The sequence below is a fragment of the Haemorhous mexicanus genome, chromosome 22 (assembly GCF_027477595.1).
Source record: "Haemorhous mexicanus isolate bHaeMex1 chromosome 22, bHaeMex1.pri, whole genome shotgun sequence".
Lineage (NCBI taxonomy): Eukaryota > Metazoa > Chordata > Aves > Passeriformes > Fringillidae > Haemorhous > Haemorhous mexicanus.
In genome coordinates, this window is record NC_082362.1 from 4,442,051 (window position 1) to 4,468,004 (window position 25,954).

Genomic DNA, 25,954 nt, shown 5'->3' on the forward strand with positions numbered 1-25,954 from the left:
CCTTCCACGTGGCTCTACCTCAGGTTGGATATTAGGAAAAGGTTTTTCATAGAGTGATAAAGTTCTGGAATGGCTGCCCAGGGAGGTGGTGGAGTCATCATCCCTGGGTGTGTTTAACAAAGCCTGGATGTGGCACTGGGTGCCAGGGTTCAGTTGAGGTGTTGGGGCTGGGTTGGACTTGATGATCTTGAAGGTCTCTTCCAGCCCAGTGATTCTGTGAATTCTGTGAACTCATCCCTTTTCCTAACTCTTGCAGAGACCTTCCTCACCCAGGCACCAGCATCTTCCTCCTCCTCACGCAGCCTTGAGCTGCCCCAGCTTTAGTCCGGGCAGCTCTGTGCAGACAGGATCCCAGGTTCCTTCTGGGATCAGCCCAGGAGCAACCACTCTCAGTAACAAAAACACGGAGCTGGTTTCCTTTTGAACCCTCACCAACACTTTTATTTCTCTCTTTTGCCCTTCCTTTCAGGAGAAGAGGACAAGAAATGAACGACACGAGGGCGACTCTGAACTAGAGGATCCCTAACTTGTAACTGGGACTGAAGTCTTGCATGCGTGACCATCGCTAAAGCCAGCAGGACATGCATGTGTCCGACTCTCAGACAAATGCGGGTGAATCATCAAAAAGAAAAAATCCTGATTTTCGTTTTGTTCTGTAGCTTTCTTTTTCCTGTACATATGAGTGCAATTACTGGACAGCTGGCCTAGAGCTTGGGGATGGAGCTGTGTGGATCTGAGTCATTGTAATGTGGTTCCTTGGGATTTGTTTTTGCCAAATTTGAGACCCTCTTTGCAATTTTCACCCTGAATGAGTGAGCACGGGCAAGGTGGCCTTCGTGAGAGATTAAGGCATGAAGTCTGGATTTGAGGCCACATCCCCCAGTGGGATGGGATGCACAAGGCAGCTTCAGGGGCCGGGAAGGGCTTGGCAGTGAGTGAGGGCAGGGAGAGAGGAGAGAGGGCTGTGTGTTAGGGTTGTTGAGCCTTGATGATGTCCATAGTGTTGCTGCTGCTGTGCTCTCCTCCAGTGGCTGCAGCAGCTGGGCATAGCTTCAGAGTGTGTCCAACACTGGTGTGAATCTCATGTGTGTTTATACCTTGAGGTCAGGTGCATGTGGTGGAAAGTGAAGTTCTCCCTATTTATCACACTGTCCTGTTTGATCCCTGGATTGTGGAAAGCCCAGCACCTTCTCAGGCTCATCCAGCACCAAAGCATGATGAAGTCTTGTCTGTTCTCCATCTGGCATCTTGCTAGATCCCATCTGCACTATATAAGGCAGTCCTTCTCCTTGGAGGGGCAGCCATGTAAAGAAAAGCAAGGGGATGCCCACCTTGCATTCCTCATGTCCACCACACCTTCCTGGTCACACTTTCTTTCCTCAGTGAATTTTTAACTATTTCCCCAGCAGTAGTAGAGCTTAAGTGTTTAGGAGCACATCCATGACTTCATGTGCTCTGCTTTGGAGAACATCACTGACTTGCACAGGGCATCCCTGCCAAGATGGCAATGAATGTATGCTTGTACATAACGTGGGCTTTCCGTGAGTGGTGTTTGTTGTGGCATCCCTTTTTGTAAGGCACCAACTTTATCTTGCCCTCTGGGGATTTTTTCCACAGCAGGAGTCAGACAGTCTTCAGTGAGGATTTGTAGACCAGGAGTGGATTTTGGGATCCATTAAGTTTATCTTTCTCCATTGAGCTGCATCAGCTGAGAAGCTGATAGTGGGTGGTTTCTTCTCCAGCTCTCCAAATCCTCCCTCCTGTTTTCCTCACGGTCCCCTAGGATCCATCCTGATGATATTGAGTTAGCCAGAGCCTGTATCTTTACTTTCTCTTACATTCCAGCAACAGCACTAGAGCCAGGGTCTGGGATAGCATTTGCTCCTTTGCTGTTGGGTTTCCTCTTCTACTTTTTGCCTCTTAAAAGCTTCCAGTGGTTTTCTGTATCATCTGGGCAAGAGCATCTCTCCCTCCGTACAGTAGGTGCCAAATATCATCCCTCCTTTCTTTTCTCCATCACCAGCATTGAAGATGAGCAGAGCCTCCAGACCAATGGGAATGTACAGAATTGTTATACTACTGAGCTGATTTATTGTACAGAAAACCTTGCATGAAATGTTGTTACTGTATTTAATATATAATGTATTCAAGGAATTTTAATATGGAGCTCTTTAAAAAGATCTTTATAGATACTCTGTGGTTAGAAGATTGTTGCTGATTTTTTTAAATCTTATTATACTTTGTCTTGAAGAAGTTTTATTTTTCAAATGTGTTCTGCCAAAATGATTTAATCAGTTGACCCCATGGGATAACCAATTCCTTTTCAAAGATTTTCACCATGGATGAGACCCACCCTGGTGTAGAGGACCAGGACATGACCCAGGTACTGTATAAGCCTTCAAAATAAGGCTTCAGTAAGACTAATGCTGTAGACATGTGATTTGCCTTTCCTCAAAAGGGTGGATTTCACCTTATTTTAGTACAGGACACAGAAATAAAGAATTGTTGAAGTTGGGAGAGACATCCAAGATGATTGAGTCCATCTCCATCACTCTCTGCAGAAAAACAGCCAGTGGGAATTTAGTCCAGTTCCAGCTCAGTGTCATCAGAGGAAGCAGCTTCTCTGTTTCTCTGAGGCTAACATCTAGTTTGGGAGAAGCTGGGCTGGGTTCAGAGCGTCCCAGCCCTGTTTGGAGGGTCCAGCAGGGCCTTCAGCTGCCCAGTGGCATCTCCCTAGTCCTTTGTGCCTACAGGAACCTTTGGTCCATCCACCACCTGAGTTACACTGCTTTTCCTGGACCAAATGTCTGGTGGAGGATTATGAATTTAACCCAAATGTGTGTGGTGTGGAGAAGTTTCTTGTGTAAAAGCCCAGGCAGTGTCAGTCTGTTCATGCAACCATTGGGTCACAATTGTAAGCTCCCAGAGCCTGAGCCATCATGGGCAAGAAACCAGAGCTCTGTCCCAGCTTGTTCTTTCCAGCAGCACCAAATTGGGTTTATTTCTATTGTGAGCCTTCAGAACTATCTAGAAAATACCCAGGTAATCTGCACTAGAGCTGCCTGGAGAGGGTTGGCCCCCTTGCTAGGAGGGACCATTTTGACACGTCCCCATTTCCCCTTCTGAATGTTTGACCACATCTCTTGTCTCTCCCCACATCCTCTAATTATTTGGAGTACAGATTTCACTCCATACTTTTGATTACAGAGGCTTATACTTCAAACATCTTAATGAAGTAGAAAAATATCCATAGATATAAGTATTTTTCCCTTATTCTTCAGTGAAAGGTCAGGCTAGATCACAGAGTAGTTATTTATTGCATGTATGCCAGCAGCAGCATGCGGGGAGCTTTTACAGGCTGGAACATGTTCTTATGTAAACTTGGAGGTCCCAGAGCCAAGACCATCACTTTGGGACAGGCTCTTGTGTCTTACCAAGGCATCTGACTGTGCAATACAAGGGAGATGGACACTGGGTGGCTGTTTTGCCCTAAAGCTTTTTTTAAAAAGTAGTTTAGGGGAAAACCTCTGGCATCCTTGCTTTTCTTGGCAACAGAGGTTAGAAATTATTTCCTTTTTTGTTTTATTTTGATGGTGCTGCCTGGCATATTCGAAGTCTATAAATAAAGCTCAGGTCTTTCCAGCAAGACCTTTAGCATTGGTGGGCTGCTGTGACAGATCCTCCACAAGATGCAGGGCAGAGGAGGTGCTGGATGGCAGCATGGGATTGTGATTATCCATGAGCACTTTATACTCCTTCCTCAGGGGCCAGGCACCGTGCTGGGGTACAGCCAAGGTGGGAGGGAAAGGTCCTGTGTTCCTGGGGTGAGCACCAGGGGGATCAGCTGTGGTGGAAAGTCTTTTGTACTGTTTTGGGTTATTGTGTCATTGCTGGATGAGCTCTTCCCCCTGTGGTGTGTGATCCCATGGGGATCCCACGTTGGAAAAGGAAAAAGAGCAAAGTGCTCCATCCTGCAATTTATTTGTGTCGTGTGGCCCGGGTCTGGATGAGGTTTGTGTTTGTGTGTTTGGGGTTTTGGCACTGTGAGTGTTCTGTGTGTGTGTTTCTGGTGATGCTGGGCTCAGCCAAGGCTGGATGGCACCACCAGGCACTGGGGGGCAGTAGGAGGGACAGGCTCTATGGAGGGGCTGGGGGACTTTGTTCCTGTAAGAGCATCAGATCTGGGATTGAGTTGGACTTTCTGCTCATGGTGTGGATGGCACAAGGAGGAGCAAGAGGAAAACTCAGCATTAATTTTTGGTCCTTTTGTACATCAGGTTGATAATACTGCTTCCCAGTCAGGGTCCTGTTCCACCAAAGCTCATCAAATAATGATTTGAGCTGTGCAGGGGCCCTGGCTGGGAGATGTTCATGAGGTTCAGTGACCTTGGCATTACATCACTTCTGAAACTCAAACACACCTGAGTCCCCACTACCAACTCCTGAGACTAACTGTGATTTTTGGACCATACCTGGCATGGCCATTGCTTTGTGTAAATGATGCCAGAGATTCAGTCCCATCTGGGGTCTTTTTCCTCCCACTTCTGCAGTAGTATTTTCTGTCAGGGGAGACAGCCTGGGAGTACTGACCAAGGAGAGGGCTTTACCCCATCCAGATCTTGTGTGGCACAGCTGGGGTTAGGATTTGCAGAGCTGCAGCGAGGAGACACAGGGTAAATTGTGCTCCCTGGACCTGTTCTTGTGGTGCCATTCAGCTTTTGGTGTGAGTGGGGCTTTAAGTGAGCCAAAATCTGTGTGTGCCTGGAGTGATGGGCACGTGGGACCAAGAGGAGGGCAACCACTGAACTGCCAGCAGGTGCCCTCAGTGGCTTCAGTCTGGGAATAAGCTGATTTTTTTAATATGAGATGCCTGAACAGCCAAATGTAGAAATCTCTGAGATTGTGCTTCATAGTAAAAGGTAAATTGTTATATCTTGGGGGGTGGGAGGGTGTTATCTGAGGGACAGAACTGAAAGAAATGAGGTTTCCTATTTTATTATATGAGAGATATTTTTCCACTAAATTACTGCTTCCTAAACCATGTCCTTTGTCTGACTGTAAATAGCCAGGTGTGCCGGGAAGACGTGGGAAGGCTCCTTGTGGTCACATCCATACAATCCACTCTGTTCACACAATATTGGGCTGATTTGTTTTATACTTAGAAAATTACAGAAATAAAAGCAATTTTACTGGATGACTGGGGGGTTTTGTGTCTATTTCATTGTTGTTGTTTTACCTTTTTGGGTTTTTTTGCTTTTCTTGTCCCGTTTGTGGCTGATTTGGGGGACATTTGGGAGCCCATGGAGCCATACGGGAGTGCCTGAGGGCATTCTTCAGCCGTAAAAGGAGTTGTGCTCACCAGATCAGGATTTCTTGTGGGTTTTCAGAGGAGCCAAACTAGAAATGGAGCTGAGCTTGTGCCTGGCATGGGATGACAAAGGCAAAATGAGCGGAGTGGCATAATACGACTGTTGGGAATTTTTAAATTCACTCTTGGGGCACGAGAATACAAATAACAGTGCTAATTTTGACTGTATTCAAAATAGTCATCACCTTATCTCCCCCAGCTGGGAGGGGAGGTTTAAATAAGCCCTGCAATAACCTCTACAAGAAATAATTGTGAAATAAATAATAATTAAATCACTTGGCCTCCTCTGGGGGGATGGCACAGGGCTTGGGGCCATGCGTTTCCATCTCAGCATCACCCAGAGCTCTGCCCATGGTGATGTTTGAAGCAGAAAATCCTGATCCAGCTGCAGGTCCTGTTTTGGAGCAAATCTGTGCTCATGGCAACATCTACCCTTGGTGCTTTTTCACTGGCATGTGGCCCCACGTGTTCCTTCCCAATGTGTGAGCAGGACAAAGGTGGTGCACAAGGTAAGCCAAAAGCTTTGTGACCCACAGAGGGTTACAGAGAGGGACATGGGATACCCTGGCACATGCTGGTTTTGGGAAAGGGCCATTGCTTGGCCTCCTCTTTGCTGGTGCAGACTGATGTCAGAGCAAGAGGAGCACCACAGCCATGGCTGGAGGTGATCCTCAAGCCAGTCCCCCACACCAGAAGTGCTGTCTCAGGACACAGTGGTGAAGGCAAAACCACCCCAAATTCCCCGCCTGATGTTGTGTCAGTCCCTGGACCCCTGGGTACCTTCACCTGGGGCTATGCTTGTCTTTTGAAGGCATGATTCAGAAAACAGGTGTCACCCTACCAAAAAAATCCCAAGGGTCCCTGTATCCCATGGCACAGGTCCAGCCCCCACCCTGGATGTGCATCCACATTTCTGGAGGCCACAGGGCCACTGACACCTTTTGGTACCCCCAGCACCTCGGGTTCATGTTTGGCATCAGCTGAACTGCAGTATTTCCAGGGAGATGAGATGTGTTGTCTCAGCAACTGGGGATGGAAATGCCACTTCTGAGGGGTGAGCACCACCAAAAACATCTTGTGCCAGGGCGTTGCAGCACGGGACAAGTACAGAGCCAAGCCAGCCCTGCTGGGAAGGAGCGAAGAGAGGTCAAGGACAAGTTAAAATTGGAAAGAAAACTGAACATGCTGTTTTGTAGGACCTTGCTTGCTCTCATCTGCCAATTTTTTTCCACCCTCCCCTTCCCATTGCCAGTGGTGCAGTGTAAGCACTTCCTGCAACTGGTGAGGGCAAGGGGGGCGTGACAGCCAAAATTATTGGGAAAAGCCACCAGCTCTCAGGGGCTCTTCTTGGCAACCTCAAGCACAGCAGGTCCCCTCTGCACCCACCCTCATATTTTAAACTTTGCCTCCATGTTACTCCTCCCCATCCATGGATCTGCAGCGTGCCACACATGTTTGTGCTGAAATTCAGAGCTCTGTGCTAGACCCTGCCAAGCATGAGTCTGGGTTGTGTAATGAGCATCATCTATTATTTTTCTATTTTCTTTCCCCCCCTATCAATGTCTGAGAGCCTGGAAATACCTGTTAGCTTTTATGCCTTCCACAGTGGTGCTTGCCTGGGTGTGGGTGAGCTTGAGCCCCATGCAGAGGTTTTTTTCCTCTTTGTGCTCTAGCAGTTCCTGTCCCAGCTCAAGCAAGACATTTCCAAATGTCTCCCTTAAAAATAGCAGATTTTTCATTTTTCTCTCAGCCCCAAGCACAGGCTGAGTGTGTTTAATGGGCAGGGGGAAGGAGTTTCTTTCACAGCCATGCATGGACTCCTGTGCTACCCCTGCACAACACTGCCAGGGATACCCTTGCAGGGTCACCAGGCCTCAGTGTCCCTGGCATCTGGCCCAGCTGGAGATGCTGGATGAGGCCAAAGTCTGGCACTGGAGATCAGTCAATGCCAGATGACCCAGGAGAGTGTTTGGGAAATCTGGCCCTAGGTCTTTGCAATCTCAGACACAAACACAGGGGCTTTAGAGCCTCATTTGCTGTTTCTGCTTTCTTTTTCCCCTCCTGTGGGCAGTGGAGCTAGATGGGCTCATTTTCCTTATCTCTACCTGGTTTTAGAGTCATAGAATCACAGAATGGTTTGGGTTGGAAGGGGCCTTAAAGATCATCTTGTTCAAACCCCCTCCCATGGTCAGGGACACCTTCCACTAGACCAGGTTGCTCAAGGTGTCATCCAGCCTGGCCTTGAACACTTCCAGTTCCACTCTCTGTGTCCCTGTGTTGTCCCACTTGGTCCTTTGTTTTCATAATGCACAGTTCAAGTCCAGTTCAGCACTTTCTGTGCCCTGGGCAAACCCATCCTCAGTGCCCAGGACCTGCTGCAGATGAACTCAAGCTGCCACTGCTCCTCCAGCAGCCCCTGTTCCTCCTTTCTCCAGGCAGAGCACCCCCAGCACCTCCTGCCTGCTCTGCTTGGAAGCAGCCAAGAGATACAAAAGTTATTCAAAGGAGATGGCTGGGAGTGTGTTGTGAGAATTCAAGACAAAACCATCCCCAAGGTCCCAGCTATGTGTGGGAATTGGTGCAGAGGGTCATGGGACACCCCCAGGCTGCACCTTACACAGTAGGCTGATAAAAACCTCTTCCTCGTAATTCTATCTTTATTTTTCATTTGGGTGTTAGAGGAATGCATTTATTATCACAGCACACAGACATCCCAACCTGGCCTCAGGAGAGCCCAGTGCCTGCACCACAGCTGGAAGCATCACAGCCCCATGATCTCAGCATCTCTGGGCAGGTCAGTCAACAACTGAACAGCCCAAGCAGGGCACTGTCCCTCGATAACCACCTGGCAGGGGCAGGAAGGTGTGTTGGCACCATCTTAGCACCATTGCAGGGCCACACAGGTGAGCAATCCCTGTGCAAACTTACTAAATTCCCTGTGATAAAGTAATTTAAGGAGTGGCAGTCCCAGGGATGGTGTGGGTGTGGGAGAGGTGTGAGCCCACAAGTGTTTAGGCTGTGGTTTTTTCAAACATTTGGATGCTGTGGCCAAGTGGGTGCCCATGCTGGGGACTGGTATCAGCCCAGGAAAAGATTCAGGCTCTGTTGGTGCTTCAGGCTGGGGTTTTCTGCTCTCCACATCACTCTAGATGGGGTCTTGCCCCACTCTCCAGCTGCAACATGGCTCCTAGAGATTATAAAATGGCAGATGCCCATTATCTCCCAATGGAAAGTATTTTAGCTAAATCCATGCTATAACCATTTTATTGACTCCAAGTACCAGAGAGGAGGTTAGAAGTGACTCTTTTACAAGTCATTTTGCTGTTAAATTTAGCTGTCCTATTTTCATTATCCCCATGGCCTTGGCAAGGGTGAGCAGCCTTCCCTAAAAGGCCTCGTTTCATACAGTAAGTTATTTGCTTCCCTCCTGACAGATATCTAAGCTTATAAGGTTTGCCTGCTCCACTCAATAGCAGGATCAGCCTTCAATCTGTATGATTAACATCAGCATTTTGTATTTGCTTTTGGCTCCTTGTCTGACAGCTTTCCATGTTGCTGAGGACCGGGGCATTGGGATCGCATCACGTCACTTGCAACGTGGGATCATCTGATTTTGATTCCCAGGCTTCATGGTACAACCAAAAGATTCAGATAAATTATTCAGTTGCTTTCCCCCCAGTTTTGCTTATTGTCCAGCAAAGATAATTGATTTTTCCCACTTCTTTCACAGTTGTCAGTTCTGTAATGTATTGAGTCAAAAGGTAAATGTGACAGTGAGCAGTCAGCAAGTGAACTTGAGAGACGGTGATGCTAAAAGAAATATTCCTGAAAGGAAAGATTTATCCCAGCAGGTTTAGATTTTTCCCTACTTTCAAAACTTATTCCTTCTGCAGAGAGGGCCTTTATGCCAGGCTTGGTGGCTGCAGAGAGCCAGTGTCTCCTTTGAGGCCAAGGGAGGCAGCAGATTAACTCAGGCTCATGGATCCTGTCCCTGCCTGGAGTGCTGAAGCAGCTGAGTGATGGGATTTCAGGGGAAAACATGCTCTCTTTCTCCCAAAAACACAAACCCAGTGCTCCCTCCTCAGCCCCAGTGCTCCCCAGCACAAAGTGTGCCCTGGAGCTGCCCACTGGGATGCACTGAGGGCACAGGATCCCCCATCCACAGCCTCTGTGCTTTCCCCAGCAATGAGCCAACCCCCTTCAAAGCTTTCCATTGCAGCTGTTGGCCCCCACATTTCAGTCTGGCACTGTCAAATCCAGTCCCTTTCTCAGTGATATTTGTTTTAAGTGGTGTCTGCACCACCCTGCAGAGCATCGCTCACAGTGACCCCAGCTCGCCTGGCCCTGCTCACATCCAGGCCATTCAGGAAATGCTGGAAATGCTTCCAAATGCACCCAGCCCAGCCCAGAGCAAGTGCTGGGAAGAAGCCAAGTCCCAGCTGTCTGGCCTCACCATGGGAGGGGGCCAAGCTGGGCGCCCTTCTTCTCCATGGGTCAGCTCCAAATTGCTGAGCTGGGCTTTCTGGTGCTCCCCCTTTTCTTTCCTGACCCTTTTTCTGGGGCAGCTTTTGAGAGACAGAGTAGGACGTGCTCAGGACACACAGCCTGAGGTGGCTGTTGTGGTAGGAAAGATGATACCCCAATCCTAATTCCTAAAATTTCTCCCGGGACCCCCACAGTCTCTTCCATCCCACTGTTGCCCCCCAGGAATGCCTCGTGGTCTCTGCTCATCCCAAGCCCTGCCTGCAGCCTCTCTGTCCCCAGGGAAGGCTCCTGCTGGGCGAGGGAGCATCACTCACAGTCAGATGGCTTCGTCCTGGTGGCATGTGGGCTTGGCAACAGGGTGGCCCTGCACCCTCCCACACCCTGTCCCACCCCCAGACCATGTAGGGCACCCGCTGTTCCCTGCCCAGAGCTTATAGGAAGAGGAAGCCTCATCCCTGCGCAGAGGAGGAAACCCGACAGCCCAGATGTGCTCAGAGCCACGCCGATAGCATTCTTATTTTGTTTTTTTTAATCTGCAAACAGAGGAGCTGCCGGAGCGGCGGCAGGCACGGCCCAACCCAGGGCACAGTGAAGAGCTGGGAGGCTGTGGCACAGCCCTGGCACAGCCATGGGGCAAAAGTGCATGGACAGGGTGTCCTCCTTCCTCTTCGAGTATGACACCCCTCGGATGGTGCTGGTGAGGAACAAGAAGGTGGGACTGACCTTCCGGCTGATCCAGCTCATCGTCCTGGCGTACATCATCGGGTAAGGCTCCCCAGCACCTGCTTTCCCTGACATTTATGCTTTGCCACTGGGTTAAAAAGCAGTGGAGAGAGAGGGGCTTCTATATCCCCTATATCCCAGTGCAGGGGGGTTATTGCTAATGGATTCACATCCCTCTGGTTGTGGCTGCTCCCGTGCAGCCCAGCATCCCACCATGGCTCTTTCAGATGGCTGCTTAGTCCCCATATCCTCCCCAGAAACTACTGTATGTCCAGGCTGGAGGCTCATCCCTGCCCAGCCCTGCTCCGCACACTGGGGCCCCGTCTTCTCACTGAAGAGAATCCAGATCCTGCTCCAGCTGCTGGACGGTGGCCTGAGAATCTGTTGTTATTTTTATTTTCATTTATATTAAATAAGAGGCATTTGGGGCCAGTGCAGTGATTTGTGAGACCCAAGCGGCTCAAGACAGGGCCATAAATCTCCCTGTTCACCGCTCTGACGCTGCGGCCGAGACGCAGCTTGGCTCCAAAATTCCTGGTCTTATTTGCTTCTGGGAGGCAGCTCCAAAAGCAAGGGCAACTGCTTAAAAAAGGCAGTGAGTGGAGCAGGCGGGATCAGAATGGGTGAGGATGTGTGTCCTCAGGTGCCCCTGGGCTGCTGCTCCTGCTGAAGTTACTCTGTGCCAGTCCCCTCAGTGTGGGACGATGCTATGGGATGTGATGGTTGGTAAGCCTTTGCTGTGGCCCCGTGGCTGCTGTGGGATCAGCCCTAACAGGAGACCAGCACCCTTTCATGGGTGCTCCCAGCTAGGCCAGGATGTTTGAAAGGAAAGGGGGTGCCTGGCCATGAATTGGAAAACCTGGGAATTTTTGGGGTGCAGAGTGTCTCATGCAAAGGAAAGGCAGTGGTTCCCAGGCCTCAGTGCAAGCAAGTTGCTGTGGGGAGCAGAGGTGCCCATCCCTCCTTTTAGCACAGACTCCCCGGAAAAGGTAAAAACATTCCCAGAGGATGAGTGTGGAACCCCCCCGTTGGTCCCACCCTGCTCACCAGCACTTTGTCTCCCAAGGGTAATCCTCATGCAAAACTTCAACCGAGGTCTCAAGGATGCTCTGTTGCAAAGAGTTTTGCACTGGTGTTACTGGGAGCAGCTTTGTTTTTCCTAAGGACTGAGCCTGTGAAGTCCCAGGGCTCCAGTCCCAAATGTGGCTGGGGGCAGCTGCTTTCGTGGTTGGGGAACTGGCACAGATGGGTGTGCAGGGCACCTAAGGAAACGTGGCTTAAGCAACTTGGCTAAACTGAGACAGACAACCAGGAGGGAGCAGGAAAAGAACCAGGGGGTGACAGCCAGTGACAGAGGAGAGGAATCTGGCTTGAAGTTGCTGTAATTCCCAAGATTTCCTGGTTTGTTGGGATGGGGCTCTTCTAGCAAGGAGGAGCCTACGATTGCAGCTGCCCACAGCCCCACCAGCCCCTGGCTTCCCCTCGCTGCTGACAGCACTGCCCCCAGTTCCCTTCCCACAGCACTACTCCCAGTTCTCTGCCCAAAACACTGCCCCCAGTTCGCTGCCCTCACCAAGCCACAATGCCTGAGATTTTCTATCCTTTGAAAACAAATTTGGCAGCCAAATGTGTATTTATTTACCATTCTCCCAGCTTTTGTCCTCCCTTACTAGCAGGCATGGGATGCTCATGGAAATGTGTGCCAATGCATGACTCTGCTAGAAGGACATCCGTGGTGCCATCAGTGCACAGAAGTGGGGCCAACCCCCCTGTGAGACCCCGTGTCACCCCTGGGGAGCAGTTCTTTTTCCTGTGATGGCTGTGATAAGGTGGTATCACTGCTGCCCAGGAGATGCCGGGTGCTTTCTGGGTTTCGCTTCCTGAATTCTTGCATGCAAGGAGCTGCAGGCTGAGCCACAGGATGAGGCCAACAAGAGAAGAGGGCTTGGTGGCTCTGCCACATCAGGGAGTGGTACCAGGGGACTTTTACAACCTGGGCAGGACTTGCTGCAGCATTTACAGCCTCACAGGAAATGGTTTTGTTTGTCATGACCTTGGCTTTGCCACAGGGGAAGTGGGGTTGCCCAGCCCTGTGTGCCCATAGTCAGCTCTGCCAGAGGGGGATAAGGTCAGCAGCAGAGTCTGTGCTGGAGGCTGATCTAGAGAAATGTTCTGCCCCTGCTGCTGCCCAGTTCACATCCTCCTGCAGCCCTGAGCACATTGGGGAAGATGCCCACTGTAACCAGTGTAACCCAGTATGGTCTTCTGCCTTGGAGGAGGATGTTGCAGCAGGGTGTCCCAGCTGGGGTGGCAGCAGTGCTGAATTTCTGCTCCCATCCCCAGGCTCTGGAGCAGATGCCACCCCTGAGGTCCTCTTGCCCTCAGTCCCAGGATGCTGATGTGGTCGCAAGCTAAAAATCTCCCTCTCCGAGAAGGTCCAGACAGCACCTGGGATTCCCCATTTTCCCCTCTGCCCATCAGCCAGGCGTCAGAGGAGAGGTTGACACACCAGGCTGGTGTCATGGGCTGTCCCATGGGTAGCCTGCTGCCTGTGTCATGGCCAGCGGGACCGATGCCTGCGGCAGTGGGGACAAAATCCAGATCGCTCCTTTTTTAGTGCCGAGAATGCTCCGCGGCGCCGGGAGCGCTACCCGACATGGTTGCTTGCCCATGTTTATAGTGTCCCTGAGTCAGAGTTAATCCAGCGGCAGCTTGTTTATGCTGTAGGTTAAATAGTGTCAGGAGCCTGTCCTAATGACTGTGTGATGGGCTGGGAAAGGCAGGCAGAGCCCTGTTCTGGCCACAGAGTGTCCCTAACGCTGCTCCTGCAGCCCTCTTGCACACAGGGCCATTGCTCCACATTCCCTTTGCTGGATGGGGAACAGTGGCTCTGGATGTGAACCCTGTCCAGACTCATCTCTGTGTTGGCCTTGGAGGCATTGGGTTTTGGAGAGTTCCTCTGCAGTGGATCACATCAGGAGTGTTGGAGTAGGTCATTGAGACCAGCAAGCTGCAAACCTGCCATAGGCTTTAACCCTAAATGACTGATGGCTACTGTGCTCCACCTGCCTTCACACATCCTCAGCCACAAAATGTGTCCCAGTCCCCAAAACACACCATCCTGGCATGAAGGTCGAGTCCTGTAGCTACCACATGCCTCAGGCAAAGGGTAGGAAATTTCAGCAACATGTCCCTCATCCAACGGGAAGAAACTTGGCAAATGATTCCCCAGGTGAGACTTGGTAGAAAAAGCCCCAGTCCACAGGTCTGTGCTGAGAACTGGGCAGTGGAGAAATGCTGGTGGCCACACTCACCCTGCCAATTTTCCCTGTCCAGGTGGGTGTTCCTCTACGAGAAGGGCTACCAGTCTCAGGACAGCATTGTCAGCTCGGTCTCAGTGAAGTTGAAAGGGCTGACACTGACCAACGAGAGTGTCCTGGGTCCTCACATCTGGGATGTGGTGGACTACGTTTTCCCACCCCAGGTAAGGAGTCAGGGTGGGTGGGTTAGGGATTTGCTTTTGTCCTTGTGGCTGCTTTTCCTCATATGCTGGGGTGTAGAGGGGTCCTTGGCATAGGCTTTTCATGGGGCTAACTATCACAGGGTGTCCCTGTGGTGGAAAGGAGGTTTCTCCGGTCACAAACCTCTGCCCAGGTTCTCCCTGGGGAGCATTTGGTACTTGGGACCCACTGTGGCTGAGGAGGTACATTGGAGGCTGCCTCCAAAAGGATTGAGGGTCCTCCAGGGCCTCTGGAGCAGTGTCTCAGGCAGCAGGTGGGGTCCTCCACTGTCCCTGGGGCTGGTGGCACTGCAGGTCCCCAACCAGGGAGAGGCTCCTCACAGAGGAGACCCTGTGCTGGCTGTGAGCTCGTTGGCTGTGTCTCCACAGGGGGACAACTCGTTTGTGGTGATGACCAACTTCATTGTCACTCCTGGACAGAAACAAGGAACCTGCCCAGAGGTAAAAGCACCAGCTTCCTTCAGTGGGCTAAGCTTCTGTAATTCAGGGGGATTGTGGTGGTGCACTGGGGAAAGACTTTTTCTGACATTGGGAGGTTCAGTAAAAGCCAGGGCCTGGCCCCATATTTAATGCTCCTGACCCCTGTGTGCTATGTGAAGACTTTTATTCTGCTGAAAAACAAGCAGCATCCATTTAAGTTTTCTTCCCTTTGAGATGATCAAGCAGAGCAGACTTGAGGCTTAAATGAAAGCACCTGCCTGGAGTGAATAAACTGCCCCTTTTTTCCTGCTTTATCTGGACAGCCTTGGTTGGGAAGCAGTGTATGAACAAGGCTCTGGCTGCAGTTGAGCAGTGTATCCCCCAAGAAAACTGCTGTCTGGTGAGGCAGGAGGGACAGGGGCATTGAAGCTGCAGGGTGGGATGCTAAGAGGTGGCTGCTTTCTCCAAACAGCTGCCAGATGCCGGGCTGTGCACACGGGACAGCGACTGCAGCAAAGGGAAATACAGCCGGCAGGGACAAGGTATGGCACATGGTCCTGGTGTTTCTGGTGAGACAACACAGAGAAAAGCTGCCTGGCTGGGGTGTCCCCTGGCTGGGGGACCTGCTTTGAATGGGAAAACCTCTGACATGCTGGTTGAAGGTCCCACATGGGCTGGTCCAGTTCTGCTCTTTTGAAAGATACCTGAGCTGCAAACAAAAGTTTGTTGTTTTTTTTTTTTTTTTTCAATCAGGACTAAGCCATTTCCCCCAAACTTTTTCCTCTTATCAGCCCAGCATTTTCTCCAGATGTGTTTTAACAAGAAAAATCCCCAGCTGCTCCCCTGTACAACACTGTAAGAGAAACCACTTCCCTGAGCTGAGAGGCCACAATTAATTTCCCAGTTGTTTTAGAAAGGTGCCAAAGCCCTGAGCATTTTGTGTCTTGAATGCCCTTGGCAAAGCTGAAGCCCCATCCACCCCAGTGTGAGGCTGAGATTTCACTGGATCCAGGGTGTGAGCAGCTGTCTCCCCCACAGGGCTCATGACTGGCAAGTGTGTATCCTTCAACAGCACTGTGAAGACCTGTGAGATTTTTGGCTGGTGCCCTGTTGAAGTTGATTACCATGTTCCCAGGTAAAGAATGATGTTGTTGCTCTCTTTCCCATCCCAGCTGCACTTGGTGTGGAGCAGACCAAGTAGGGGCTCTATGGCATGTGGCCAGGACAGCCTGTGTCGTGAAAGGCCAGAAAGGGAAGGGAGGAGACCACCAGTTTTCTGGGTCTGCTTGTCTCAGTTTGGGTGAATTTCCACCAAATGGAGCTTTCTCTAGAGCCTGGAGAGCCAAGTGATGGACACATGCCTACACTTGTGTTTTGCAGCCCTGCCCTGCTGTCAGAAGCAGAGAAGTTCACCTTGTTCATCAAGAACAGTATCACCTTCCCCAAGTTCAAGGTGTCCAGGTAAGGAGAGGTTGGGGGGATGGCTCCTGGTCAGTTCCTCCAGCTGTGTCCCTCAAAGGAAACTGTGGGTTCAGCTGGATGAGTGTAACTGGATGCTTGGTACAGAGGATTGCCTACCTCATCAGCATTTCCAGGACTACTCTAACTGCTGCACTGAACCCCATATTAGCTCATAGGAACTGAGACATTTCCCTCCCAAATCTGTCCCACCTCAGCTGGTAGCTGTAGTTACTGGAAAGATTTCCGGAATTAACCTCTCCTCAGTTACCCTCACAAGCTGCAAATCAGTTACTCTGATTTTTCATTTTTCTTCTCTGAAGACAAAATTAAAATACTACATGGCCAGGATAAGCTTGGTGCCCCAGAGTCCCCCTTAACATCACAGATCCCACCTGTTTCAGCAAAGGGTGGGCTTGGCCCCTTCCTGGCAGCACTGGGGGAAATGCTGCTGGCTGAAGGCACGCTCCTAAGAGGATTTGTGATGGCACTGACCATATATCTGATTTGGAACAAATTAACAGAAGCTATTTGTGCTGTAGACAGCAGATTCTTCTCTCTAAGCTGATCTTGTCCCTGTGCTGCAGCCAAGGTTAAATGTCCTGGCAGCCAGCATCCTTGGCAAAGTCCTGGGCTGACCTCACACCTCCCAGGAGGTGGCTGGGAGAGGGGATCCCCCCCAGCTGCAAGGAGAGGTGGCCCAAGTGAGGACAGGCTGAAGAGGACACAGAGGAGGAGCAGGTCCTGGCAGTGAGGGTGGCTGGGCTGGCTGCTGTGGGGAAACTTCCTGCCTTTGATCACTGCTGACAATTTACTGCTGAGCATCAGCGGTGGGATCAGTATGAGCAAGGCACAAGTCTTACAGAACCATAGGCTTCACAGACAGGATGTTTTTGGGCAAAAGAGCAGAGTGAGATGGAAGACAAGAAGTTGCCCTTTCCTTTTAACCCTTGCTGTAGGAGATACCAAACTCCAGCTAAATATAAAAGGTGTGGGATATACTCACTATCCATGAGGCATCCCAGATAAGAATTGCTGGAGCTCAGAACACTGCCTAGCAGAGCCCATGGACAAGTGGCATGTGAGTGGGAGAGGGACATGGACTGGGCAAGGGACTTACAGAGGTTTTTCCCCCCCAAAATTATTGTGTTACTGAGAATTTTTCTCACTTTCTTTCTCTCTTTTCATTCACAGGCGCAACTTGGTTGAGAGTGTTACCAAGCAGTACCTGAAGAAATGCACCTATCACAAAGTCACTGATTCCTTGTGTCCTGTGTTTGAACTGGGATACATAGTGAAGGAATCGGGTCAGAATTTTACCTTCCTGGCTGTTAAGGTACTTCAATTTCAAATTATGTTCCTTGCTGTTGATGGGAGAGGGACACTCAACAGTGCAATCATCCTCAGCTGTTGAGATGATTTTCAGTTTTCTCAAGAATTCTTGAGAAAACAAAAGTGTCAGAATTATCTCATAAAGATTATGAATCTCCTTGGACATGGCCTAATATTTACATTTTTCTTGGAAACTCTTGAGAAGATTTGACCCACTGGCAGTAAATCCCAGGGTTCAGCTTGTTTTAATTTGAGCAGTGAATAACTAGATCTGTGTGGACAAATCCCATCTGACTGAGCTTGGAAATCCCAACTGGATGGTCAAATATTGGTCATTTCACAGTGCTAACTGCAGCCTTTCCCCTGGCTCCAAAATGCAGCTTTGCCTAACACTCCTCACACTGGTGTGTGGGAGTATCTGCTATCTCTGCTGCAAAACCTTGTGATAACTTTGCCAGCCATTGAATAAAACCAGAGGCTTGCATACATGAACATTTATTTCATGGATTGGATCAGATTGCCCAGAGAAACTATGGATGGCTGCCCCATTCCTGCCAGGTTGGACAGGACCTGGAGAAAACTGGTCTAGTGGAAGGTGTCCCTGCCCATGGCAGGGTTTGGAACAAAATGGTCTTTCCAACCCAAACCATTCTAAGATTTTACATATTAAAGGTGTAAAAATACAAACCTCTGGGGCACAGCTATTTACAGCCTGGAGTGAGCTCAGGAGGGAGGAGGGACTCCTGCATATCTCTTGGGCATAACCAAGGCAAGGGAAGGCTGTCCCATGAGGACCAGAAGGGATCTGGGGTAAGCACTATTTCTCAGGACTGTGCCTTGGGCACAGGATTCCGATCAGGAACAAGAGAGCATGAATTTATTTGTGTATCCAGCACTCAGGACAGAAACAAGAGCCTTTTCAAGGGGTTATGTACAGGCCACAAAGCCATGGCTGCCCAGGAAGGCTGAGGCAGCAGTGGGGTCCATGCATCTGGAGAGCCAGGACACCTCATGGCATTGAGACAGGACACCTAGGAGGGAAAGCATTCCCCTGTGTGGGCCAGGTCCAAGGAGGGGCAACCTCGTGACTCCCCTCTTGGCTGCAGGGTGGAGTGGTGGGCATCACCATAGACTGGAACTGTGACCTCGACTGGCCCCTGAGGTACTGCAAACCCATTTACCAGTTCCATGGCCTGTACAATGATGACAGCAACGTTTCACCAGGGTTCAACTTCAGGTAAGGAAATACCTGCTGATTCTCCAAGTGTAATTCAGAGGTGACAGCTTCTAGGTTCCCACTTAAGGGATGGTGGAAGGCCAGAGACTGTCCTTCAAAATACTCACTACCTTTGCAGGGCCAGGCAGCAGTATCAGTGCTCTTTTAAATGGCATGAGAAAAGTGATAATATACCCCTTGGCTTGAAAATTGCCCCATTTCCTTTCCATCTCCTCCCCCTTGCAGGCTCTCCTGCTTGGCTGAGCTTTTGGGAAGGCCCTTGAAAGACTGGAGATGGTGTAGGATCATCTCATGTGTTCCCATAGTGTCTATCCTCTGCTCTGGGTGACACTGTCACTAGTGCTTCACTATCTGCTGCACACAGAACTTGGGGACATCAGATCAAACAACAGGAGCTGGAACTCCATCCTGCAGGCAGGCAAAGTGAGGCACAGAGGGGAGAGGTGCCAACAGCCCAGCTCCTTCAGGGGGTTTAAGGAGAAGGTCAGGAGCAGGTCTGTGATAGCACATTCCCAGATCTTTGTCCAAGATCCCAGTGCTGTAGGGTTGTGGGGGCTGTTAGACCCCCTGGCAGACCATTAACACTCACCATCCAATTGCACAGATATGCCAAATACTACAAAGAAGATGGGATGGAAAAGAGGACACTCTACAAGGTGTTTGGGATCCGGCTCGACATTCTGGTGAATGGCAAGGTAAGGGTGCATCCTCTGGGTCCCTGGGACAGCAGTGCCACGTCCTTGGAAGGGACCAGCTCTGTAACAGAGTACCAGGGTCCTGTGGCATCAGGAAATCTAGTGTGAATGCTTTCCTTGGGTGCTGGCCTGCTCACAGGAACCATTGGGAAATACTGGGGAAGGGAAGAGGGGAGGAAAACATGTTTTATAGGTCACATCTTTCAGCTGTGGCTTGATCAGTGGTTTTTGTCTAAAAAAATTCGTGATGCAAGTGGGGAGGACCTGTGGAAACTCAAAACCTTTTACTGATATTTCCAAAAGCATTTGCATTTTTCTATTTTGTCTTGTTCTTCCCACTGGGAGAGATTGCTTTCCTTATTGTGTTCCCATGGAGAATATTCAAATTGTATACTTTTTTGTTTGGTTGCTTGGTTTTGGTTGGGTTTTTTTATATTAAAAATACAGGAAGAAAAGTAAGTTCAATTTATTTCAGCCTAAAACCAACCTACATTTTTCTGTTTGACCAGCTCTTTCCCAGCTCCTGTTTCTCTGTGTGCTGTGGTTGTGGTTTGGGTTGCTGCAAGGCACTTTTGCTGAGCCCCACCTACAAGCTAGAGCACCCTTTTTTTTTCCCCTGGGCTGACTGTAACTTATCACCCATTTTCTCTGACTTTATCCAGGCAGGCAAATTTGACATCATCCCGACCATGACCACAATTGGCTCTGGAATTGGTATTTTTGGAGTGGTAAGCTCAGATCTTTCCAGCCTCTATATGGAGACTCTCAAATTATTCTTCTTGCCTGTGACATCCGTGGGAAGTGTCCTTGAGCTGCAGTGAAATACTGGCTACGGATCAGGGAATCAGAGGATGAGCAAAAGGGGAAAAGGAGGTGCTCTCCTGCCTTGCCAGCTCAGGAAAATAGATTCCTGCTGGTCCCTGGCTGGTGTGAATTCTGCCCTTCTGATGAAGGGAAGGCTGGCTCTCTTGGCAGGTCTTGGTATCCTATAGTTTCAAGTTAGAGCTGGCATTGAGGGAGGGTCTGCAGGTGATTGGCAGTATTTCATTCAGGACAGAAACCCAGTGTGTGATTTGGTTATGGTTGTTAAAGACTTGGGAATGGCTCAAAGGGTGTTGTGCTCTGCACTTACCTAAAGGGGAAACATTTCATTTCTGTTGGCTTAAATCAGTCACTGTTGAACACAGCACAATTCACTTCTGTCCTAAATGGACACTTGGAGACTTCAGCAACTGCCATGTTGTGGGATGAAGCAGAAGTGACCCTAAATTTTGGAGCAAACTGGGAAAAACTGAAAGTACAAAGTGGTCCAGGTAATCTTGGAGGGCAACTCCAAACCTAACTGCACTTTGATTTAAGGCCTCTGTCCTCTGTGACCTGCTCCTGCTGCATTTTCTCCACGGACGAGACTATTACAAGCAGAAGAAATTCAAATATGCAGAACAGGAGCCTGTAAGTAACAGCGAGTGCTGCCCTGCAGAGGTTCTTGGGGAGTTGTGTGTGGATGTGTGCATGAGTAATGATGCTGTAACACAAACATCCACACTGAGGGGCAACCAGGCGCCTTTCTGAGCCCTTGGGACTGTTGGAGACTGGGATCCATGAATCTTCTCTCCAAAATTACCGAGATGTTGTGTGTGACTCATTGTTAATAACTTTATTCTCTGCCTTTAACCCCAGATATTCCAATATCTGGTAACACTTGCATTGCTTTAAGGGAAGCAGGGGCAGATCTGTGCTTTAGCAAACTAGTAAATGTCTCTTTTTCTGCTCTTTGAGAACATCTCCATGACCATGGAATGCTTCATGGCCTTTAAAAGGACACAAAACCAGTTCCCTTCAAATTCATTTGAAAATGTTGTATACACTGGGGGTTAGGAGTTGCTGCCCAGTCACGTTTCCCTGGCATTAGAAAGGAGCAGGTCTGTAAAAGAATCCTTATTTTCTCTCCTTTAACCCCCAGTCGAAGTCGCATAAGAAGGAAAAGGAGCCAGACAACACACAGTGAGAGGTGAGTGGTGTTTCCCCAGCCCTGCTAGCATACATCTGTCAGGGATGAGGGCTATAGGGCTTGGGGCTATTCCAAGGTCTGTGAGAAGGCAGGAGGGTTTCAGGAAGGCAGCAGGGTTCCAGGGAAGCTTGGAGGAGACCTGAGCTGTGGGCTGTAGTGCCTAACATGGGGTCAGCACTTCCCAGCATAAGCAATTGCTTGGGGCAGCAGTGGATACAGGATGTGGGACTGACATTGCATCTTTGATGGCAGCATCCCTTGAAGAAGGGCACTGGGGGGCAAGAGACCAGAAATCACTGTGCACCTCTCTCTCAGCAGGATCCACACTGACTGACAAACCTGCACCCCTCTTCCTCCTCCTCCTCTTCTCTTAAAACTCGGCTGCCATCCCGTCACCTCCCTGGGCCAGCCCCAAGACCAGCAGAAGCAGCATCCAGCACCAGCTCATGGGAGGTGGTGCCCAGCAGCCAGGCAGGGGCTGGCTGGCCCAGCACACAGCCTGTGGTGGGACATGCCATGATGCTGTGGATGGGTCACGCTAAGGGATCTTGGGGCCCTCTGCCAGCCCTCTGCAGGGCACTGGGTCTGCTGCTTTGCAGGCCCTTCAGAAGGGCTCGCACTGCACCTGCCTGGTGTGCCAGGGTCATGCCAGGTCACTTGCACCTGAAGACCCTGGGGAGAGAACAGCTGCCTCTTCTGACCCAGAAGCACCGTTGGACAGTTCCAAATTGAGAAGGGGAAGGAAGGAGAGCTGGCAGGAACCATACCCAGCTCTCTGCCTGGGAGAAAAATGGTTATTTTGTAAGGATGTATTTTATTAAAAAATAAACCTTTAGTTTTTCTACTACATCCCTTTATGGTGCCTATGCTAGCCCAAGAGCATGGTGTCTGCAGTGGTTTCTGGAGGGTTTATGCATACAAAGTAATCCCTTTAGTGATGATTCCTTCACAAACTGCCCTCCCATGCAGGGCCCCTGGGCCTCTGGCCACAAGCAGGGGCCGTTATCAGAGTTGTCACTTGGGTTTCCTCCTCAGACAGGCTGGCTGGCAGGGAGCACTGGCACACTGCCACCCATGGCCATCCACTGTCCTGTGCCAGCTCTGCCTCCACTGCCCACACTGGTCAGAAAGACTTTCTCAGCAGCAGCCTCACAAACCAGCTCTCTGCACCCAGGAATTGAACATCCCCTCTGTGCTGGAAGATTTGCACTACTCATCACGTGCAGCTGCACATCACAGGCTGTGCTCAAACCCCTCATCCCTGCGAGCCAACCCTGCCCTGTGCTGCTGGCTCTGTTCTATTCTCCAGGACACATCAACCCTGACTTGCTGCATAGCCCCTCTCTGAATGTCTGTTTTTACCTCCCTGGGGAAAATGTTGCTTTTGTTGCTTTGAAAGTGGATCCCAATGGCCATGGCAGAGTCGGGGGAGAAGCTGTAGGGCTGTAATGCTGCCAGAGCCTGCAGCAGCACTGCTCTGGGCTCAGGGACACAAGAATGTGTGTCTTAAAGAGATGCAGGTGATACTTGGTCACAAGCTCAACAAACATTTCAAGCCATACCATCAAGCCATACATTCCCCAGGGCAAGATCATTTGCTCTCAGCAGGATGCCTCAGCTTTCCCAGGCAGGGTGGGGTTTTGCAAGGTTATCCATGGTTAATTTTTTCACTCTTTCGTGTGCTGCTGTTCTGTCAGAGGTGCCAAGTGCTTATACTAAAGATGCAGAGAGGGTAAGGGAAAGCCTCCTGGTCTCTGGAGGAGTCGGTGCCTGTTCAGTGAGGGCTGGGGATCTCCAAGCCCCAGGGGCTCTCCTGCAGCGTCCATCGAGGACCAAAGCAAGTCCCATGTGGTGGCACGGTGCAGCTCCCCAGCAAGCTGCCACCAGCAGAGGGGACTGCAAGACCATTTCACAGAGACTGGGGAAATCCAGTTTCCATAGACAGAAGCGAGAGTGTTCAGGTAACCTTTAGTACCCACTTACACCGGGTCAATCTCCGGCCAAAACTTAAAATAACAAACGCAAGGCTGCAGGTAGAGCTGCGGGATGTTTCTGCCTGCTCAATCTTTCAAGCTGTTTGTAATACAAAGTTCTTATTCCTTCCTAGGAAGAATTAAAAAGCAGAACATGAAATCAGGAAAAAGGCAACTTGTAAATGATCCCCTCTAGTTGCTACTCTAAACTTCCGAGCTGGAATCCCTAAAAGTCCCAAGGCTGCTTTAAAAAAACATGGAAGGATTTATTTTCATCTCTTTATCTTGTTTTCTTTAAATGCACAATCTTTGGGGGTCCTTTGCTTTTCTTTTCATTCATCACTTCTGCAACCAGCAGAACGAGATATTACAATTTTAATTCTTTCCCCTAAACAATCTCCTCCTCAAAGCCAGGGGGCCCAGGCCCTGTGGCTCCCAGGTGGGTGACAAACAGCAATGGCTGTCGGGAAGAAACTGAGCAAGTGTCACATTTTGACATACACTGGTCCCCTCTGCTGTATGAAAAGGCAGGCAAAGCCCATGGCACTTGTTTCAGGCCTTCTTTTGCCATAGAGGCTGGAGGTGATGGTCAGAGATTGGAGACCAAGGAGGAAGGGCTGCTCTGTTCAGCCCCCTAAGGAGCCTTCCTTGGCACAGATGCTCTGCTTCAGCATTGCAGCTCCCAGCCCCCTCCCAGTGCCTTCCAGTTTGGCAAAACTCACACAAAGTTACTGAATGCACAACAGGACACAACAGTTAAAAGCTAGAGCCTCACAAATGGAAATGCTGACTGGTTAAGACACCTGGTGTTGCAACTCTCAGTGTGGAAATGTGGGTGACCAGCAGGATCATCTTCCTGTTCTCTTGGCTTGACCTGATCTTGTTCTGAGGATCAGGGGAGAATTTACTGTTTTAGAAGAATTTCTTGGTGTTGTGGCCCGAAAACAACTGCATTTGAAGCAGTTAGGATGTGGCCAGTGTGTCCTGCTGCTCTCTGACCTCTGAGTAGTAGGATGAAGTGTTACAGAATCCCAAAGGGATTTGGTCATCTTCATGTCAAAACCCCTTCAATGACAGTGTGCTGTGTTACTTCCCATTCATGTTGTGGCCAGTTGAGGGTTGGGTGGTTTGTGGGGTTTTTTTAACTCCTTGTTTGATTGCATTTTGGTTTTTACACAGTTATTAACTAATAGAAAAGGAACTTCCAGCAATTCAAGCACTGTCCCAGAAAACACACAAGAAAGAATGTATATTATCCAACTAATCCCTATTCCTTACAATCAGCAGTAACTAACAAGCCCTTGTATGTGATTATGTCAGTGCTCCAAACGACAGAGGACTCTTGCCTTGATCATGGGTGTTAGACAACAAGAGCAAGCAATGAGTGCAGTGTGACTATTCCCATTTTATAGAAACAGAAACCAAGATACAAGCAAATAAATTTTGAACATGGATTTAAATGTAGTGAGAATTTTCTGCTTCTGAATAGCTTTTCTTATCTGTAAAGGCTACTAGGTTGGACCTCATAGAGATATATCTTTTCACAACCTCAGGCAGGGTTATTTTGAAAAAAATCAAGTAGCACAGATATTCCAGAAGAGCAATTACAGAAAAACTTATTTGGCAATAATTATGCTGGTTAGTGATTCTGCAGAGATGAGGAATTATCTTTCAATCTCTGCAGAGCTGGCAACATTTAATCATTATGTTTGTGCTCAATTCCCAGCACAATGAAATCCTGATTTCCACCTGGTGCTTCCAGACATGTAACAAGGCAAATTAAAATGACTAACACTCAAGAAGTAGATAACTCCTTTCCTGTGCAGCCTCTCCTATCTTTAAGCCCACTCATTCTTTCTCTGGCACAGCAGACTCCCTGATATTTTTAACCCAGTTCTCCGCTTAGGACATCCTTGGATTTTTCCCTAAAAAAAGCACCTGCCTTTCTGGTTACACTATTTCCCTTTCTCTTTTGTTGTGGGAGCATGTTTTCAGTTGGATAAATCCTCTGGCTGACACACAGTGAAGGACTGGCAGGAACATGCATATCCTCCCAGCTCTGAAGGATTCTTTTATTTCCTTCTGTCCCACAGCTGGGCATTCTCAGGCCAGACTGTGCTGGGTGGCAAGAGGAGCTTCTTGGCCATTTGAGCACTTGACATCTGCAGCTCAGCCTGCAGCACCTCTCCTAGGGACAGTGCAGTTGTTACAGACCATTTTCCCTGCTGCCAGCCCTGTGTTAATTATGCCACACTATAATCTTTGGCTGCCTTTGGTGAAGTGCTCTCTCCTTCTGTTATTTGTTTCTAATTGCTTTATTGCCTTATTTTTGAAAGCGTAAAATTCAAAACTGTCCAAATGGGTTCTGAATATAGCAATAGCCTGGTCACCTGATGGGCTCCTCAGCAGGGGTGAATCAGGATTGCTCCAGTTAACAGGGCTCTGCCTACCAGTACCAAGCACAGATCCTGTTCAGCTTTATGGAACCTCTAAGAGATTTCCTAAAAAAATGATGGCTTTAAATCTTCTTTCACCTAAATGTACTAGTGACATGCCTAGGGAAATGTAAGCTCTTCCCCTCATGACTGTAACTCAAGGGCAGGTTAAATAAACACATTCCCAGTCCTTGCACCCAAAAAAACATGCAACATCAGTTAACCATACTCAATCATTATTGAACAGAAATATCAAAGTCTTAATTTAATATTGTTATAGCCATTTAAGCATCAGAG

General features: G+C 49.4%; 2 protein-coding genes across 6 annotated transcripts in view; both read left to right on the forward strand.

Annotated features, from left to right (window-relative positions):
- Nucleotides 1–5,194, forward strand: part of ATP2A3 (ATPase sarcoplasmic/endoplasmic reticulum Ca2+ transporting 3) — a 57,155-nt gene extending 51,961 nt beyond the window's left edge. For all 4 annotated transcript variants that reach the window (XM_059865627.1, XM_059865624.1, XM_059865625.1 and 1 more), the window contains one exon: nt 470–5,194. In XM_059865627.1, coding sequence (XP_059721610.1) covers nt 470–526 — 57 coding nt within the window. In that variant the 3' untranslated portion in view covers nt 527–5,194. The remainder of the gene's footprint in view (nt 1–469) is intronic.
- A 5,092-nt stretch (nt 5,195–10,286) lies between these two features.
- Nucleotides 10,287–22,098, forward strand: P2RX1 (purinergic receptor P2X 1). Of its 2 annotated transcripts, none has more exons than XM_059866089.1 (13): nt 10,287–10,618; nt 13,913–14,060; nt 14,466–14,537; nt 14,989–15,058; nt 15,555–15,651; nt 15,897–15,977; nt 17,169–17,310; nt 18,413–18,543; nt 19,148–19,238; nt 19,901–19,966; nt 20,598–20,690; nt 21,202–21,249; nt 21,565–22,098. In XM_059866089.1, the coding sequence occupies exons 1-12, from the start codon at nt 10,482–10,484 to the stop codon at nt 21,244–21,246; spliced, it is 1,173 nt and encodes a 390-aa protein (XP_059722072.1). In that variant the 5' UTR covers nt 10,287–10,481; the 3' UTR covers nt 21,247–21,249; nt 21,565–22,098. The 2 variants fall into 2 exon arrangements, with proteins under 2 accessions (XP_059722072.1, XP_059722071.1); XM_059866088.1 differs by having other exon boundaries at nt 21,568–22,098.
- The last annotated feature ends 3,856 nt before the right edge of the window (nt 22,099–25,954 follow it).

Coding starts and splice junctions, on each gene's coding strand:
- P2RX1 (XM_059866089.1), top strand. CDS start 10,482: ATGGGGCAAAAGTGCATGGACAGGGTGTCCTCCTTCCTCTTCGAGTAT. Junction 14,538..14,988: donor AACAAGGAACCTGCCCAGAG/GTAAAAGCACCA, acceptor TTCTCCAAACAG/CTGCCAGATGCCGGGCTGTG. Junction 17,311..18,412: donor TTACCTTCCTGGCTGTTAAG/GTACTTCAATTT, acceptor TCTTGGCTGCAG/GGTGGAGTGGTGGGCATCAC.